General features: G+C 39.7%; 1 protein-coding gene across 1 annotated transcript in view; it reads right to left on the reverse strand.

The window, feature by feature from the left end:
• The window catches only part of SCFD2 (sec1 family domain containing 2), a 400263-nt gene that overhangs the window by 234590 nt on the left and 144824 nt on the right, over positions 1-20849 (reverse strand). Inside the window, exon 5 of the mRNA XM_069594121.1 lies at positions 6926-7175. Within this exon, the coding sequence (XP_069450222.1) occupies positions 6926-7175 (250 nt within the window). The remainder of the gene's footprint in view (positions 1-6925; positions 7176-20849) is intronic.

Consider the following 20849-nt stretch of genomic DNA (forward strand, 5'->3'; position numbering starts at 1 on the left):
GCTTTTACGTTTGGTTGTAGAATGTGACTTTGTTTTGCTAAGGACAGGGGCATATACATGCTTCCCATTGGCAAGCAGGCCTGAGAGTATCATAAGCTGCCTTCTACAACCCACTGAAAACAAGTTCTCAGCTCCCTCCTCATTCGAAGTCCTCTCAGATTTCCATTAGAGAACACAAGCAGATGCCAGATGAGAACTCTTTAGACTGTTCTTACCTTCAGTCTTTCCTCATCTGTCATCCATGGTTAATCTTAAACGGGGCAATAGGCAAGTGAGGAGGAACAGAAAAGAAAAAAACTCAGGAAACAAGATCCCTTAACAAAGTTGAAGATGATTTAAAAAATCATGGTCCATCATGAAGGTAATTTATACATTTTATTCCAATCAGTGTGAAGTTCTGATTATTCCAGTGAGAGTAACAGGAATCCTGCCATTATTTTATATCGAGGTTTGGGGAACTACATAGGAAAGGGAGCATGACTAAAGATCTTGCTAGGAAAAGTACCACCTTCCCAAAATTGAGGACAACTGAGGCACCATTCCTTCCACAAAACTGACTTTTCATAACATTTTCAAGTCCTAAAATGTCTTGGTAAAATTCCTACTGATGCTCAAGTTCTGGTGTCTGCCTTCTGTGCTGGGAAGCTCTTCTCGTGGGAGTGAGTCAGACTTTCTGGCTGGCTTTATTTTCTTGATATGTCTTCCTAACATTAAGCCCCAAATTGCTTCCTAGCATTTTCCATCCAATAGTCAGAGTTCCGTGGGAGGTCGACTTCCACTTAGATGGTATCTTTACAGTATCGATTTGGAAGGAAAACCTATGCTACTTCACTGGTGAACTCACTGCAGATTAAAATGTAAACGAATGTGATTTTTCTTTTAGTTAAAAAAAAAAGTCAAAAAAGGAGTTCATGAGATCTGTAGCATATAATTTCACTGCCTAGAGATCTTTCAGATTTCTAGTATTAGAGATTCAAAAGCTTTTCTCTATAATAGTCAATACCTGAAGCAGTACTTAGTCTAAAGACTGCAACCTGTATACTGGCTTGTATACTGGATACTAAAATCTAAAATATATATATATATATAAAGATTGCAACCTGTAAGCCTACAGGCTGAATCCTGCCTTTCAGTAAGATCCCTTTGACTCATGCAGCATTTTAGAAAATGAGCCAACTTCATAGGCAAATGATTACAAGTCCGAAAGTTGTGGTCTTCCTATATGAAGAAAGAAGGGCAGATTTCACTAGCATATTCCTTTTACTTTCATCCTTCCTCCCTCCTTGCCTGAAGCATGGATATAACACACGGAAGCGGAGTATCCACCTCATGACCATGATGATAGAATAAATGAAGGAGGAAGCCAAAAAGAGTGTGAGTTCTGCTGCCTGTTTCTGAACTTCCTGCTGGGGAAAAAAAAAATCCCTGTTTATTTTTATTTATTATTTAAGCTAATCTAGTAAATTTTCCATCACATGTAACCAGGTACAATCCTAATACAAGAATACAGAAATTGATAATCCCAAATTATCAACAGGAAGTAAAATAAGAATCTAAGAAATGTAAATCACAGTTTCCATGGTATTGTCATGCTTCTCTCTTGAAGCACAGTTTTTAGATATTTTGAATCTTTCATTCCCTAGCATTACACTGAACCTAAATAAATAGATCTAGCCCCTTTAAAGACATGGAAAAATTAAAGACAGGAAATATAAAAATTCAGGAAAATAAATTGATTAATATAAAAATTGTGTACCAAAAAAATTCTTTTTCCAAGAGTTCTGGTGTCAAAAACTATATACGCAAGTTTTGTTTTTCTTTGTTTCCTGATTCCAGAGCCTTCTGACCAACACACCTTAGTGCACTGATTTGCCCTTAATAGTTTACAGGTGTGCTAAGCTGCTCCTTCACTTCAGGTCACAGGTCAATAGGGTAGGGCCGGAAGTGATCAGAGCCCCTGCTGCTGATTTCCTCCCACAATAGCCTGTCCACTCACCATGGTAGGCTATGCAAGCATTCTCATTGTTTGAATGCATCGCAGTGTGAAAAGGCTGGGAAGCACTGTCCTATAAGATAGCTAGATGCTCGCAAAATAATAACAGCAATGGGAAAAAATTACCTATTACAATAGTAAATGGATCAAAAATTAGCTCATACACATAACATTGTTTTATTCTCAGCAAAACCATGAGTGGTCAATAGGCTGCTTGTATTTATTATCAAAGTTCAGAGACACTGATTTGCCCACTAACACACACGGAGAGGAAATGACACAGCCAGGACTTCTGAGTCAAGGATTTCTGCTCTAAGTCTACACTTTTCTGATATACCTCCCTGTATGAGGACAGTCCAAGTTTGCACAGATCTTTAAAATCAGTGTTTTGATTTCATAGCCTGAAGAAAGTTCAAATGGTTTTCCTTTGTTTTCTCTTGTGACTCCCATGCAAACACTAACATATATAGAAACCGATATTCTCTTTGAACTTAGCAAGACTGAGAAAGCACAACACTAAATGACACATTGAGGCCATATCAATTTTCTTTTTGCAGCTCCCATCCCTGACACCCAAGAGTCAACCTTTGTTATTTTGTGTGAATAGAAAGGAGTTTTTGCCCACTATTTTCCCCAAGAGTACCTATTAAAAAGAAAATAATAGCTGCCGTTGACCATCTTAAATTTTGTTTTGTTTTTCCAATCACAATTTCTCATTGCCCTTTCCATAAAAGGGAAGAATAGAGATGAAAGACACTGTCAAAAGTAAATTACATTTTTAACATATAAAAGGAAATATGAATTTTAAACACAGCACAATTATTGTCAAGAGATACTACTGAAACAAAAAGAATTTAAGTTTGCTACTCCTGTTTTAGAAAGCTAGACAACCAATAGATTTCAATGACTAGAAAAAAAATTTTAATTTCTTTATAGCAATGCGGAACAAAGAGGATACATGCACCAAAACAGGACAGTACAAGGAAATATCTGTAAGTAGCTATTGGGCTTCCCTGATAGCTCAATTGGTAAAGAATCCGCCTGCAATACAGGAGACCCTGGTTCAATTCCTGAGTTGGGAAGATCTGCTGGAGAAGGGATAGGCTACCCACTCCAGTATTCCTGGGCTTCCCTTGTGGCTCAGCTGCTAAAGAATCCACCTACAATGTGGGAGACCTGGGTTTGATCCCTGGGTTGGGAAGATCCCCTGGAGAAAGGATCTTTACAGATAGATTCAAAAACACAAGTAATATCTACGATATTAACCAAATATTAATTCACTGTTCAGAAAATGAGCATGCATGGCATAAAACAATAAATGTAGGCAAGCATAAGTTACAGAATACAATATTCAATGGTTATGGAAATGAATTTGTGTCAGCTTTAGGTCTCATGTTTAAAGACATGGGCTCCAGACTCAGAACACCTGGGTTCAAGTCCTGGTTCTATCACTTAGCAGTTGTGTGATGATAACACGCTTCATCTTTAGTCCAGTATTCAACTTCACTTTAGAAAGTATTGCTTTCTTGATTCTATCAACAGTTAAGATTAGTAAAATTACAACATTATATGAAAAGCACAATTCTTATATTGATTACATGCTTATTTTCAATAATACTTTTAAATCTCATCAACCACAAAATGTGCAGAAGACGTAAAATAATTTCTGCCACCCAGTAACAAGTAAGTCAAGACTAAAAGTTGGAATAACGTTAAGTGCAATACTGTGGGCCAAACTAACCTAGTTCCATGATAGGCTAAGCACATTTGGAAGATAATTCAGTTCTTCTAGTACATACTGGGCATGCCTTGTACTGATACAAGACTGAGTCACCACTGCCTCAACACCATCCTATTACTCCTTATCTTGAGATGTAGGTTAAACATTCTCTTCAGCAGCTAAGTGTAAACATAAACACTACTCCTCAGGCCACAACGCATTTCAACATACTTAATAAGAGGCATATCTATACTGGCCAAGTAAAAGTCTATCTTCAGAAAGCAAGTCCTTTTTGTGTCCACAGAAGTTGACCAATGCACACATGTTCCACTGGCAAGTTAACTTATGTCAAGTTTAGACAGCACATCTTATTCATCTATTTAAATTGCACATTCAAAGTTAATCTGGGTAGGAATGTATACTTTGTATTATAAAACAATCAGCCACACCCATGGCTGATTCATGTCAATGTATAGCAAGAACCACCACAATATTGTAAAGTAATTAGCCTCCAATTAAAATAAATAAATTAACTTTAAAAAAGATGTCTCAAAAGTTTAAAACTGCACTAAAACTTTCATAGATTCTTTTTTTCACCTTCAACTGCTAAGCTTACAAATTTTCCTGATATATAAATACAAATGTACAGAAGTGTTTTCCATCGTGAAATCACATTTATAAGCAAGAAAATGCAATATCCTGAGCAATCAAAAACAGAGAAACTAATAAAGAAGGAAATTCTGGGTCAATAAACACCTTGAGCAAATATCAAATGAACACTCTGACTGCTTGACCTTAATTCCCAAAATAATACAGTAACTCACTAGTGCTGCAGAAAAGCTAGCCAAACACCCTCACTAAAACATACCAATGCTTGCTGTCTGTTTCTGGAATTATGTGTGTTAAGAATAACATCCAATTACACTCTCCTAGCATTCAAATCGACTTTGAATCAAATCACTGTTCTAAAGCTTTATACAAACCGTATGAAGCCTTTCTAAGTCAATATTCATTTATGACCAAACACACACATGGAATCACATACAGTGCTGTACCTTAATGAGATGGGAACAACTCCCACAATTTTCCTTATGTAGATTTTATGTTGGCAAGCAGGTTCTGTACTGGGCAAGGAAATGCTTCACTTCTATGGGAACTTCATTCAGTTGCCATCTCATCAGGGTTTCATTTTCCATGACCAGACATAGGAAAGGCCAGCAGTGGGGCACAAAGGAAAGCACATATGCACAGGACACTCAGGTGGACAGCAACACAGCTTACTTCTGAGCAAGCTCCTCCACCCAGGGAGGCAAGACAGGGGACAGGAGGAAAGGTCAGGAGATACGTTAGTAACCTACCAAGTTGAGCTTTCCCCAGTGGAAAGGTCTAAACACACCCACACGCACATACGCTCAAGAATGAATGGCAACTTGGTCTGTTTTTATAAAGTATTTAAGTTTCACATGTAAGTTTTAATAACTTCTCACTGTCAAACAGACTCAGGCTCAATCCATACTACTGGCAATAAGTTTTACACAAAATATAAATAACATTGAATTTGACATGAAACAATACAACTGATTATCTCCTTAAGTTAGGCTTTCATAAGTTTTATCACAGTTCTTATTAGAAGTGAAAATGGTGAGATTTTATGACTTTTAATTAAATATTTTCCCCAAATCAGCACAGTCTACTCCACTGGGATATTTGGGTATTATTTTGGATGCTATCAATTAACTCAGATTTAAAATGAAAAATGGAAGTCAAAATATAAAACTATTCTTGAAAATGTCAATTTTCATCCTATAACATTGTATAATATCTTAGGGAAACGGGTTTGCTTTTTCTAAGCTTAAAAAGACAATCTCAAAGAGAATACGTCATCAGAAACCTTTTGAATAGGATGCACCATATTTTATTTTTTCTTAAAGATATTACATCTTGTGAGAATTTTGCTGTTTTAATAAGACTTAGGTTCTAAGACTATGAATTCTAAAAAAGCAGCTAGAAGGACATTTTACTACCACAATTGGAAAAAAAAATTACTGCAATAAAAACTTCTAATCCTAAAAGCTGACTAGCATTCATCAGGCCTCATGAAATTCTAAACAACTCTAATGAAGATAGTTACATCCTCTTTCCAAAATGCCTTTATTTTAAAATAAACGACCCAATCAAAAAATGGGCCAAAGAACTAAATAGACATTTCTCCAAAGAAGACATACGGATGGCTAACAAACACATGAAAAGATGCTCAACATCACTCATTATTAGAGAAATGCAAATCAAAACCACAATGAGGTACCACTTCACACCAGTCAGAATGGCTGCGATCCAAAAATCTGCAAGCAATAAATGCTGGAGAGGGTGTGGAGAAAAGGGAACCCTCCTACACTGTTGGTGGGAATGCAAACTAGTACAGCCACTGTGGAGAACAGTGTGGAGATTCCTTAAAAAATTGCAAATAGAACTACCTTATGACCCAGCAATCCCACTTCTGGGCATACACACCGAGGAAACCAGAATTGAAAGAGACACATGTACCCCAATGTTCATCGCAGCACTGTTTATAATAGCCAGGACATGGAAACAACCTAGATGTCCATCAGCAGATGAATGGATAAGAAAGCTGTGGTACATATACACAATGGAGTATTACTCAGCCGTTAAAAAGAATTCATTTGAATCAGTTCTGATGAGATGGATGAAACTGGAGCCGATTATACAGAGTGAAGTAAGCCAGAAAGAAAAACACCAATACAGTATACTAACACATATATATGGAATTTAGGAAGATGGCAACGATGACCCTGTATGCAAGACAGGGAAAGAGACACAGATGTGTATAATGGACTTTTGGACTCAGAGGGAGAGGGAGAGGGTGGGATGATTTGGGAGAATGACATTCTAACATGTATACTATCATGTGAATTGAATCGCCAGTCTATGTCTGACGCAGGATGCAGCATGCTTGGGGCTGGTGCATGGGGATGACCCAGAAAGATGTTCTGGGGAGGGAGGTGGGAGGGGGGTTCATGTTTGGGAATGCATGTAAGAATTAAAGATTTTAAAATTTAAAAAATAAAAAAAAAAAAAAAAAAAAAAAAAAAAAAAAAAAAAAAAAAAAAAAAAAAAAAACAAAATGCCTTTATTTTAAAACCTGTTTTCTGTGTCAGTAATGTATACATCCTCTATTTTTGTTAAACACTTACCTGTGATTTTCTGCAGCAAAGGTGACAATTCAGACTCCTCACAAAAGACCTGAGCCAACGCTTTCTTCACTTTTTCTTCACCTTCACCCAGGTCTTTGTCCACTGAGAACTCTCCACTGACAGAATAAATATATAGCAGGAGGACCAGCAGCTCTTCGGGGCTATAGTCATCATTGGTCCTCTGGTTCAAAGGCTTAATCATGGGCAGCAGCTGATTTAACACAACAGACATTGTTGATTCCCCAATGTTCTGAAATAAAAGGGGGGGGGGAATAGGACATATGTCAATCTGTACAAAGGTGTAATTTATGCACTACATGAGTCCAAGGATAGCATGCAAACAAGTCTGTGATGTTCACTGACTAGATGGGTTTTTTATTTGTTTCTTGTCCTGGAGAGAATACTGCAGGAAATTTGGCATTAGAGCTATTGTTTTTGAAAGATCTAGTTCATCAAAAGGCTAGTCAAGTTGCATACCCTTTTGTATTATCTTACATATTTCTTAAACAAATAAGAGCCCATGTATTCTAACAATAAAAGTGTAAGTACTTCAGACACTAGAAAATGTAAATATCTGTAAAGTAATATGATTAAAAATAAAAACATGCCAGCACCTATGTATACAAATGAATGCTGACACTCTTTCAGAGGAATTACTTTGGATTTTATAACATATTCTTTTTAATATTCTTTAAGTTGGCAAATATGAGTCAGAATAGATTTTTTTAAAAAAATAACAATGAAAAGTCATTTTCTGCTAAATCTGGTCAAAGTGGGTAATGACACTTCAAGATATCTTTGCGTTAGTCTGAAGGTATGGTGATGGACAGGGAGGCCTGGCATGCTGCAGTCCATGGGGTCACAAAAAATTGGACATGACTGAGTGATGGAACTGAATTGATTCACCTTTAAACTTTAAAAAAAAAAAGTGTGCTTTCAGATATTTCAATTTCCTGAGTGATATTTAGCAGAGAATTTCAAAATTCCTTTCAAGTGATAATAGCATCGTAGTACTGAGTAAGTTGCATAATTTCCAAGGCACTATGCACATTGCTTGTACAAATTCTGAGGTTTTTGGTGAATAGATAAATCCCTAACTTACATGGTGATTTAATTTTACTTATAATCTAAAATGACCCTATAAAATAAAGTTCAACTATTTACATTTACATTAAAATCAGGAGCTAAATAATCAGAACTTGCAACTTTCACATGATTCATTTTGAAGCATTCCCTGAGCATCTGCTATGTTCCAGGTACTACTCTGGGTCTGGGGAATACAGCAGTGAACAAAACAAATCCTCTGTTCTCATAGAGTTTACATTTTAGTGGGGGAAAACAGACAAAAAGCTAAAGAAGTAAAATATATAGCATATTAAATGTTGGTAAGAGCTATGGAGAAAAATAAAGCCGGAATGAAAGATGGGACATTAGGGTGTGTTTGTTTATGTAGGTAAATATGCACTATTTTAAAGAGGAAAAGCCATGTTAAGAAAGGAGTATTGAAATAAAGAAAGACCTATAGAAACTCTCTCTCTTAATGAAGTTGACAGTAAGCAGCTGAATTTGGTTCTTATTGGGATAACTACCCAAAACGAGCTTTTCTAGTCAAGTCATTCCTACACCTGGGAAAATTTGGATATATTATCTCAAGGTTAAAGTTCACAATTAAATTCTTTGGTGCATGAGAAACAGCTGTTTTTATTTCCACTGAAAATCTTGGACGTTCACAATGTACCAAACAAAAACAAAATGAACTGGATAAAAGTACAACTGGAAAAGAACAGAATGGAGATTTTACTGTTACCTGGTAACAAGACATGGTTTACCAAGTATAAACATACCCATGTCTCAAAGGACATGGCTGAAAGGTTTGAAGGCATCCTAGGACTGTCCTGGAGCCTTGGGAATCTCTTGAGAGGAACTTTCAAGTGTATGTTCTTTGCTTCACATACTGTCAAAAGCAATTTAAAGAAAGGAGCTGTGTGTTAAAAGAGGGGCTGTGGAGGCTACAGTTTTTGGTTTTTACTTTTTACCCTATCACCAACTCCTGGATGTCATTAAGCAGATTCCTTTATTGTTTTATGACCCACTTCTAAAAAGCAGGTGTACACATCAAGTATCTGTCCTGTAGGAGCCCTGTGATTCCCTTCCCAGAGCAAAAAATACTTTTTTGGAGATAGTTATAAAAAGTAAAATGAGGCAGGGTAATCATCATAATGATCTGAAAAGACTCACTCACTACCATCCAGCCATTACAGCATCAGTTTTGAGTTACTGATCTAAGATATGCCTCTGTGGCTCAGTGGTAAAGAATCCTCCTTGCCACGCAAAGAAGGCGATGGCACCCCGCTCCAGCACTCTGGCTCAGTGGTGACGAATCCACCTGCCATGCGGAGAAGGCGATGGCGCCCCGCTCCAGTACTCTGGCTCAGTGGCGAAGAATCCGCCTGCCACGAGGAGAAGGCGATGGCGCCCCTCTCCAGTACTCTTGCCTAGAAAATCCCATGGACGAAGGAGCCTGGTAGGCTGCAGTCCATGGGGTCGCGAAGAGCTGGACCCGACTGAGCGACTTCCCTTTCACTTTTCACTTCCATACATTGGAGAAGGAAATGGCAACCCACTCCAGTGTTCTTGCCTGGAGAATCCCAGGGACAGGGGAGCCTGGTGGGCTGCCGTCTATGGGGTCACACAGAGTCGGACACGACTGAAGTGACTTAGCAGCAGCAGCAATGCAGGAGACACAAAAGAGGTGGGTCTGATCCCTGGGTTGGGAAGATCCCCTGCAGGAGGAAATGGCACCCCACTCCAATGTTCTTGCCTGGGAAATCCCATGGACAGAGGAGCCTGTTGGGCGGCAGCAAACAGTTGGACATGACTGAGCAACTGAATACACACACACACAAACACACACACACCTGTCACTGGAGAGCAAAATCCCTCCTCAGTGATACTGTGGTGGACTTCGGATTACCTGGTCATACTTGTGCACACCAACTCTAAAAGGCTTATTAATGCATTCTACGTAGTTAATAACTGAGATGAAAACAAAGCCAAGAATACTAATCAGTCTACAGAGGCATTAGATATGGTGGAAATAAAGAGATTTCATTTCAAAAATCCAGAATCCACTTCTGACTATTCCACTAACTAGTTTCTTAACTTCTTTGGACCTCAGTAAACTTCTTAGGAAGTCTTTATCTCTGAAACGACATGATCTGTCAGGAGGATGACTGAGTTCTTAAGTCATAGTTATGCTAAGATTTCCATTTCTACTTTCTTCTCACTCCTTTAAAAAAAATTACCAGTGATTGTAGAATAGAGTGAATCATATTCTCATTGTTTGCTACACAACAAAATATAAATACTCAAAACAGCAGAGCTTTACTATAGGAAGAAATGTAGATGCAGAAGCATCGCACATACATGTGTAACATGCGCTGATATACACTCATGTATTTAATTTTGTCTACTGAGAAGATCTGGAAGTAGTGACAGCCCAGTAGCAATGGGCACCCCAGTGGTCAGATCTTAGTTTCTAATCTCACTCTCCAATAACAGGAACCAGAGATCCTTGGAGAAATGGCTGATTCTAGGGCTGGGGCAGGAGAAATACAAGAAGAACCTGGAATATCTTATAGTGCCACAAAGTAAGGAAATCCTTAGAAAACACACAAATGGGGACACATGAAGAGGACACAAGAGACAACTGGAAGCCCTCCCAGTGGCCAAGGCTGGAACAAGTTGAGCAAGAGAATAATTAAAGCAGTAATGGATTATAACCCAAAGTGTAAAGTAAATATGCATCACTCCAAACTGATACAAATAAATGACTGCATTAATAAATGCAGGAGAAGACACAAACCTTCCTTAACAAAATAATTCCAGATTACTTACTATATAGGATATTTCTCCTCCAGGAGGTAGAACTTAATTGCCCTACCTCTTAAGTATAGGCTGAACATAGTGACTTGCTTCTAAAAAACTATGTATGGAAAAGGGAGGGAAGAGTGACTTTATCTTAGGGGATCAAGGTTAATGTCACCAGTGATGTCATAGTGATATCATGTGTCCCTAACATGATGTGACAAGAACAGCACTTCATTGTTTGCAGTATTCTTCTCCCAAACCCATAAACCCATGAGAAAAACATCAGATAGATGCTGGGGGACATTCTATAAAACACCTGACCAGTACTCCCCCAAAACTGTCAAGGTCATAAAAAATTAGAACAAAAAAACCATCACACACTACATGAAACAAAGGAAACACAATGACTAAATGTAATGTGATGTCCTGGATAGGATCCTGGAACAGAAAAGGGACATTAGAGAAAAACTAGTGAAATCAGACCAAAGTCTGGAGTTTATAGTTAAGAGCTATGTACCAATGTTCGTTTCTGAATTTTGATGAATGGTTGTAGATACACAATACTGTAAAGTGAAGGGTACACAGAAATTCTCTGTATTATCTTGGCAATTTTTCTATAAATCTAAAACCATTCTGAAAACATTTATTGGAAAGGGAAGAGGATGGGGGGGGGGGAAGGGAAGGACAGTAAGAGACAAAGACAGGTACATTCTGATCTTCTTTCTATCAGATTGAAAATTCCAGGAAGACTGATTTTGGCATAGTATAAGGAAGAGGGCTTCCCAGGTGGTGCTGGTGGTGAAGAACCTGCCTGCCAATGCAGAAGGCATAAGAGACACGGGTTCAATCTCTGTGTGAGGAAGACCCCCTGGAGGAGAGCATGGCAACCAGTATTCCTGCCTAGAGAATCCCACGGACAGAGGAGCCTGGCAGGCTACAGTGCAGTGTTGCAAAAAGTCAGACAAAACTGAAGCGACTTAGCCCACCTACCTGACTACAGAGCTACCACTACTACTACTATTGCCTACTACCCCATGGACACGCTTTTTACCCAGCAGAAGTGATTAAGGGAATGAAATACCTTCCAGGAATAAGAAGCCAGTAGTCTCAAAGGAAGGAGCAGCAGCCTACACACACTGGATGTGAAACCAGATTTTGGAACCTAACTGCAAAATTAGTCAAAGGTTAAAGGCAATATAAACATTATTAAACGCTGCCATTAAAAAGCACATACAGAGTAAACCACAAAGAAAGGGGGGGAAATGGCTTATTTATAAAGTACCAGGGATTAAATTTCTCACTTATTTTGATATAAATGGGCTTACTGGTGGGAGGTGGAAGACTGGAGCTGTGTCTGGAATGACCAAAAAAAGAATTTCTTTTTTTAAAATTCTGCAGACTGGGACTTCTGTTATTCTTGAATGAGTCCCCAGTAACTTCATACAAAAGGTCCTCTGTAAAATGTATGTTGTCTTTAGAACAGCCAAGTTGGGGGTTGAATTAAGATCCCTCTGCAAAGTCAGTCAGTCTCTGCTGGCTGGCTCTGCAGGCATGAGGTGTAAACTGGCCATGTGTGGTATGGCTACAGAGCAGACTGCTGGTTCCACACCTGCCCCTCTGGGGCATGAGCCTGAGGACCCTCAGGGAAACTCTAAGCCATCTAAACTGCTGCTCTGCTGAGAACCTGTCTGCAATTCCTCCAACTTCCGCTCAGTTAGGGGGTGCAGGCTCAAGGGATGGTGCCAGTGTGGGGCCTGAGGGAGTAGGTGAGGCCCTTCTGATCCCAAATACCATTTGTATTAATGGCCTTTGCTGTTCTTGCATTAATACTTGCCACAAGGCCTTACATCCCCATAACTAAAGCCATTCTGCTTTTTGGGGGAGGGGATAAGCTTTATATGCTCCAGGGAAAATGCAAAAGTGTAACTTGCTTTGTACAGGATAACTAATTGCTGCCCTCCTGCATTCATCAACAAATATGCATCGTATACATACTATGTGCCCTACACTGTGCTCTACACTGGGCATGCAAGGAAGAAAGCAAGACACAAGGAGCTCACAGGAGAGCGAGGACAGGAGTAAACAGTCATGCTGCTGCTGCTTTAGCAGAGGGATTCATTCACTCCGGAAATAGAGCCAAGGAATACCTACATCTTTGAAGAGGTAGTACCTCAACTGAGTCTTGAACAATCAACACCTAATATCATGACAGAGCAAAGCTCTGAGAAATGAGTGATGGGTTAGGATCCTTTGTTCATCCCTTCAACAAATATTTAATACACACTAGTGCGTGGTAGGCAAAATAATGCACCTCCCCCAAAGAGACCCACACTCTTGTCCCCAGAAACATCCATGTTACGTTATATGACAAAAGGGACTTTGCAGATGTGACTAAGGTTATAGACCTTGAGATGAGGAGATTAACCTACATTATCTTGTTGTTGTTCAGTCGCTCAGTCCTGTCTGACTCTTCCCGACCTCAAGAACTACAGCACGCCAGACTTCCCTGTCCTTCACTATCTCTTGGAGTTTGCTCAAACTCATGTCCACTGAGTCGATGACGCCATCCATTGATATGATTTCCAATCCCATATTACAGCATACCTTTAAGAAATTACTACTTGCAGTGTCAAGGTATCGTATCAAAACATAGTATCTGCAAACATCTGAAAAGGAAATCAAAATGTTCCTGCCTTTTTCAACTATGTATCTGCATGAAGCTGGATTTTCTTCAAATGCTTCAACCAAAACAACATATGGCAGCATATTGAATGAGGAGGCAAATACAAGAATCCAGCTGTTTTTCTCTTCAGGGAGACATTTAAGAGATTTGCAAAAATATGAACCAATGCCATTCTCACTTTTTCTTTGGTTTGTAAATACTGCTATTTTTCATAAAATATGTTATTTATGTTAACTCGTAACAGGTTTGTTATTATTTTTAAAGGAATTGATAAATAAACATTTTAAACTTTTTTCAGTTTTAATTTCTACTATAGTGAAAATTAATATCTACTGGTTTAAAGATGTCACATCTAAAAAAAAAAATTTCATTGCTTTGTGTGCTCTTTTCCCCTTCTTATATACCATCGATCCCTTGAACCAGAGCTTCTCAAAATTATGTGGATGTGGCTTACCTGGGGCTTTTGTTAAATGCAGATGTGAATTCACTAGGTTTGGGGACAGGACTTGAAGATTCTGCACATCTAATAAGCTGTCAGGTGATAACAATGCTGCTGCCCAGTGGACCACATTTTCAGTGGCATCTGGACTGGACTATTCAACAATTTCTAGACTGCAGGGTATATGGGAAATAAACAATCCTGTTTGAGTCACTGTATTTGTGAATTCCTCTGATATCTCACCTTAATCAGAATGCTGCTGCTGCTGCTAAGTCACTTCAGTCGTGTCCAACTCTGTGCGACCCCATAGACGGCAGCCCATCAGGCTCCACCGTCCCTGGGATTCTCCAGGCAAGAACACTGGAGTGGGTTGCCATTTCCTTCTCCAATGCATGAAAGTAAAAAGTGAAAGTGAAGTCGCTCAGTCATGTCAGACTCTTAGCGACACCATGGACCGCAGCCTACCAGGCTCCTCCGTCCATGGGATTTTCCAGGCAAGAGTACTGGAGTGGGGTGCCATTGCCTTCTCCAAATCAGAATGCTAATAACTCATAAATCTACATCTTCAGCCAAATTCCTCTCCTTTGTTCCCTATCTATACAGCCAACAAATGAACTTCTCATATATCTCATTAGCAAATTTAATTCAACTTGTCTAAAACTGAAATGAAGATTTTTACCCCAGATTCTGTTCTGCAGTCTATACAGTCTATACCCATACTGACTGTGTGGTACCATCACTATTCCAGCTGGACAAGACTGAAACTTGGAGTCTACTTGGGTTTTCCTTGTCCCTGCCACATCAAATCAGCCACCAAGGCCTGATGATTTTATATATCCATCTCCTCTATTCCTTCCTCTACCACCTAGGTTTCGAGGACTAATATTTCTAATCATGACTTATCTCATTCTGAACCAAAAATCCGATATCTTTCAAGATATTTCATGGTTTCCATTGTCTTCAAGATAAAGCTTTTACATGATACACACATTTCTTTTGCCTCTGTGGCTCTAATTGACCATTCAGCCTTATCCATCATGAACCCTTTCCTTCCAGGCTACATTTTAGTTTAGCTGAACTACAGGCTTATATTGCTGTCCAGGATGTTTTTGGTTTTTTGCCCCCATATTTTCCACCTGTTCGCACAATTATCTCCCCTGATTTTCCCTGTGTTAAGTGTACTACTCTATAATCCCTGAGAAGCCTCTATTTTCCTCTACTATGGTTCTTACCACCTTGAACTTCATAACTGTTTATTCATGTCTCAGTTCAGTTCAGTTCAGTCGCTCAGTCGTGTCTGACTCTGCAACCCCATGAATCGCAGCATGCCAGGCCTCCCTGTCCATCACCAACTCCCGGAGTTCATTCAGACTCACGTCCATCGAATCAGTGATACCATCCAGCCATCTCATCCTCTGTCGCCCCCTTCTCCTCCTGCCCCCAATCCCTCCCAGCATCAGAGTCTTTTCTAATGAGTCAACTCTTCGCGTGAGGTGGCCAAAGTACTGGAGTTTCAGCTTTAGCATCATTCCTTCCAAAGAAGACTGAAAAATTCTTCATGGCAAGAAACATATCTTATTCCTAACGGCATCTCCAGCATCTAGCTCAGTCCTTTGAATAAAGGATCAAAAGTACACTCATCTCTATAGTGAAGTAGCTGACATCAGAAAAAGAGACACAAACATCTACAAAAATATTATTATTATAGATTACTTCATTTAATCCTCCTGATTACCCTATAACATGGGCATTGTTATTTCAGAGGAAGAAATTAAGGTTGAGAAAGATGACTTGTCAAGGACATCAACTGTTGAATAGTTGAGCTGGGATCCACTTAAGACTGTCTTTCTCTAAAACTGAGAACTGATCCATTACACATTTCCTCTCTAGAGCTTCCCAGTCAGAGGAAAATCCGAGTTTGTGAGGGAAGGGGATTTCAGACCCTTGAAACAGGCTCTGAAGCCAGGATTCTGACTGGGACAAATCACCAAGGGAACCCAGTAAGTGAGATAAATCACACAGAGCAAGAGCAGCAGTAGACCAACTCAGCATGTCAGAGGAGATCTACAGACTGGCAGCTCTTTAGAGCCCCCCAGGAAGGTAGATGATTGGCCCCAGAACCTCATTCAAGGCTAAAAACCCCTGGTGGAAGGATATGTAGTTGCAATGACAATGTTAAGAAAGAATTTTTCATTCAGAGTGTTTCCATGCCATATTTACCCACCATCCCTAAGCCCAAGGGACAGCTGACTGAGGCTTAGGTCAGCCAATGCCACACGGCAGTGTGTGTAGCTGTCAACCCAGTGTGTCCTTTACAAACCACATAATTTTCTATGTACATCTACAACTATGTTCAAAAAAAAAGTATGGGGCACACTGAAAAGATATGCACAAAAAGGAATCAGATCCTGAAGTCATCAAAGAGGGTGGAAATGGTCTCCAGGAGCAGTTGATTTAAAGATGGCAGACTGGGGTCATGGTCTGGGCTTCAGAGGAGGAGCAGCAGGAGGAAGCGGTAGATCAATGGTGTAGAAGTTGTTTAAGCAGGCTCAGTTCCCTCAGCAAGAGAAGTGGGAAGAGGCTAAGACACAAGGCGGATAAGAGCAAAGATCATTCAGGACCACATAGCCCATTGTTAGAACCTTTGCTTTTCTTCTGAGATAAATGAGCTTCCGAACAGAGGAATGGTATGATCTGTTTTACCAGGCTTGGTAGGACGAGGGATAAAACTGAGAGATTGGGATTGACGTAAACACACTACTATGTATAAAATAGATGCCTAATAAGGACCTACAGTATATAGCACAGGGAACTCTAGTCAGTACTCTGTAATGCCCTATATGGGAAAAGAATCTGAAAAGAGTGCGTATATGTATATTGATTCATGTATTTATACTTTGCTGTACACCCAAAACTAATACAATATTGTGAATCAACTATTAAAAAGAAAAGGCTATTACCATCATTTACCATAGCCAAGATGTGGAAGGCACCTAAATGTCCATCGACAGAGAAGTGGATGGAGAAGACGTGCTACATATCGAAAGAGGCATTTCCTAGGCAGGTTGAGAAGAAGTCTAGGGGTCCCCAAGGAGAGGGGGGTCTGGAATCCTCAAGGAGGAAGGACGAACTTTTTTCCTTCTCTACATTCCTTAGGATTATATAACAATAATGTATTCTGCCTGAGGACAGTCTCTGGATTAAACCTTCTGGCTAATTCTGTTATTTTAAAGTGTAAATTATGGGAGTAGGTCTGGTGAGGTCTTTACCACCTCCAGACATTCTTTGGGTTCATTGGAGAGTATATAGCTTCATTGCTAACACTAACAAGCGGGTACTCTTTCTACCCCCTTCTGACGCCTATGTCAGAAGCTTTCTCTATCTCCTTTATACTTTAATAAAACTTTATTACACAAAAGCTCTGAGCAATCAAGCCTCGTCTCTGGCCCCGGATTGAATTCTTCTCCTCTGGGGGCCAAGAATCCCAGCATCGTGATTCAACAACAACCTTTCAATATGTACAAAGGAATATTCCTCAGCCATTAAGAAGACTGAAATAATGCCATTTGTAGCAAATTGGACAGACCTAGAGACTGTCATTCTGAGCGAAATAAGCCAGACAGAGAAGGAGAAATATTGTATGACATCCTTTATATGTGAAATCTAAAAAGAAATGACACAAATGAACTTACTTACAAAACAGAAACACACTCACAGACTTAGAGAATGAACTTACAGCTGCCACGGGGAAGGATGAGGGGAAGGAACAGTTAGGGAGTTTGAAGTAGACATGTATACACTGTTATACTTAAAATGGATAACCAACAAGAACCCACTGTATAGCACATGGAACTCTGCTCAATGTTAAGTGGCAGTGTGGATGGAGGGGATTTTAGGGAAGAATGGATACATGTATATGTATGGCTGAGTCCCTTCACTATTCACCTCAAACTATCACAACGTTGTTTGTTAATCGGTTATACCTCCATATAGAATAAAAATGTAAAAGAAATTTTTTAAAAAGGTTATTACTCAGGCTCTGATGAAGAGAACAGACTTCAGAGGAGCAAGGGAAGCAGAGAGACAGGTAGGAAACAATCTCAGTAATTCCAGTAAGAAGAAATGGGTCTTGGATGAGGTAGACACATTGGAGGTGATGTGAATTAGTTACATTTGGAAATATTCTGAAGCTAAAGCTGGCATAGTTTATTAATGGATTTAATATGGAGTATGAGAGAAACAGAAGAATTTAGAATTATTGCAAGGTTTTTGAATGGAAGTTTAGAGTAGGAGGATATGGTTCAAAGTAGAGAACAGAGAAGGTAGAATTGGAGCAATATGTAAGCATAGAACAGAAACAAATATTTCAAAAAGGGGGGATGTCTGAGCTTAGGACTGGGAGAAAGAGACAAAAATGAATGGAAGGATTCTGGAGTGAGCAAAATACTATCATGGACAAGAAAGTTGGAAGAAGGTATCAAGAAGACCTAATAAAATAAGCAGATGTAAAGGAGCAATGAGAGGCTGATCTCAAAGTATGAAAGCGTTTCCTAAAATTTATCCCTCTAAGGGGCCCTTGGAACTTACTGGCACTCTGCGTCTGCAGAGCACATGGTGTGGGGCCCTAAATGGGAAAGCTTAAAAAGAAGGGCTAGCTTTGTGGTTTAGAGCTAAGATGGCGCCTGGTGGAAGAGATGAGGGCGCAGCTTAAGTTGTTCGTCAAAATTTTTGATTGGCTCTCTTGATTTCCGTGCACGTGGACAATGTGTGATCACCATAGACCCCTGTCATGATGTAAGCACGTGGTAATCTGACCTTTAACTTGATAGGTAGAACTATGGAAAGTCCCTCACAAAACCCCCCTGCTTGCCTATATAAACCAGGAGCTTACGACAATAAAGCGGAACTGCTTAGACAGAACCCCTGTCGCGTCTGATTGTCTCTCGCTCGCAGAGGGGGTGGGTTGGCGGACAGCAGGCTCACTTTTCCTCGGGACCCTTCAGCTCTGCTGAGGGAAGTTCCACTGCCCCTCTCTTTCTGCAGAGCGCCCCCCGCAACATGGTTCTCGGGTACGGGAAATGATGAACTCCTCAGGGAAGGTGCAGACAGACTCTACAAACTTTCTCTCCTACTGAAAATGCTCAGAGAAAACCTGTGTGAGAGCCACACAATGAAATAGTACACAGCAATGAGAATGACTTCCAATTTTATAAAACAATAACACAGATGAATCTCACAAATAAAACACTGAATGAAAGAATCTGTAACAAAGAACATACTATACGATCACTCTTATGTAAAATATAAAAGCCAGGGAAAACTATCTATGTCTTTAGAATTCAGGGAGGAAGAAAAACCAGGACTTCCAGAGTTGCTGCTCATATTTTATTTCTTGACCTAGGTGCTGATTACACAGATGTTTTCAGTTAGTAAAAATTCATTGAGTTGTACTTTCCTACAGTATTATATTTTAGTTCAATAAAAACTCTTTAAAATGCCATTATACCAGGCCACATTTCCTGCATCCTGGGAAGAACAGAGCTATCTACTTAGAGTTCTTATTACAAATTAGCATTTACCCAAAGCCAGAGCAGGACCATATAAGAAGCTTATAGGAGTTATCAAATTATCTCATTTGACTACACTGAACTTGGGCTACCAGTAAAGGCTAGGGTCTTCATTTCAGAGAGGCTGGAAGGAACAACTTTTAAAGGCTATTCATTTTAAAACATACATATGTTTTAGGGGGGATAAAAACTTTTTTGTAATTTTTCCCCCCATCTCTTGAGAAATGATGTTACTTCAAACAGAACTGCCAAGTTTAAGAGGCCCTTTTCTGTACACAGGCCAGCTGGGCCGTAAGTTGCATGAAAGGAGGGACAAGCAGCTCCTTCTGAGAGCAGAACAGAACACCACAGGGAGCTGGGGACCATGCATCCAGTGAAATCTCCAGCCATTTGTCTTTATCTGGCCACCTTTTATGATTTAAGAGCCCTCTCTGCCATGTTATCATCAATCAATTATGACTGAGCAGCATCTAAAAAACCAGAGTTTTTAAAATGCAACTATCCGTGACCTAAATTTCCTGCTGGTTCTGTTGGCCCCAGGTTAGACCAGTTTGTCTGTCATCAAGGGAGCCAATAAAAATAATAAAAACAGGTCAACCTTGGGCTTTCTGAAGCCTATATAAATATATTCACACTCCTCTAATCAGTGCCAACTCACTGTGTCCACTCTTTGCTTGAGTTCTCAGTAAATTTCGTCTTCAATAACAAAATATCCCATAGGCTGTATACATTAACTAAAAATCAATTTTTCCCCTCTCTGCTTGCTTGTTTTTTAATCTAGCTAAGCAACAATTTCACAACTAGCAGGCAACTGAAATGAAGTCATTTTGCTGACTCAAGAAAAGGAGTTACATTTTGGTAAATTAAAGAGTATATGAGAAGATGGAAATATAAACTGTAGCTATCTTAATGGAGAATGTGATACTGCACTTCCCAGCCTGTGAGAGAATTTGAATTCCAGGATCCACAGAGCCAAGCAAAGACTACTGATTGGGGAAGAGGAAGAAAAATGCAGTGGAGGCTCCAGTAAAATAGACCAGCAGAAAGGCTGTCTGTGTAAACCAGAACAGTTATCCTAAGTATTAGTTCAAAATGTTCTGTATCACTTGATGGGAAGTAAGAAGGAAAATGTACTGTAAGGCCTCAAGCCCCCGTAGGAAAATGACCAGCAACAAGGAAATTCTACTCAGTAACAGAACACTTCCTCATATCCACAACCTGCCTGCAGAAACCCATGAGCTGGGTGGAGCCGGGACAAGGCATCAGAGCTGCTTCTCCCAAAAGCACCCCGGCTGGCATCTCAGCAGGCTGTGTCATCTTATTCAGAAGAAACTCTGGAAAGAAACTGTCTGCTCCAGAAGAGAA

This window comes from Ovis canadensis, chromosome 6 (genome assembly GCF_042477335.2).
Source record: "Ovis canadensis isolate MfBH-ARS-UI-01 breed Bighorn chromosome 6, ARS-UI_OviCan_v2, whole genome shotgun sequence".
NCBI lineage: Eukaryota > Metazoa > Chordata > Mammalia > Artiodactyla > Bovidae > Ovis > Ovis canadensis.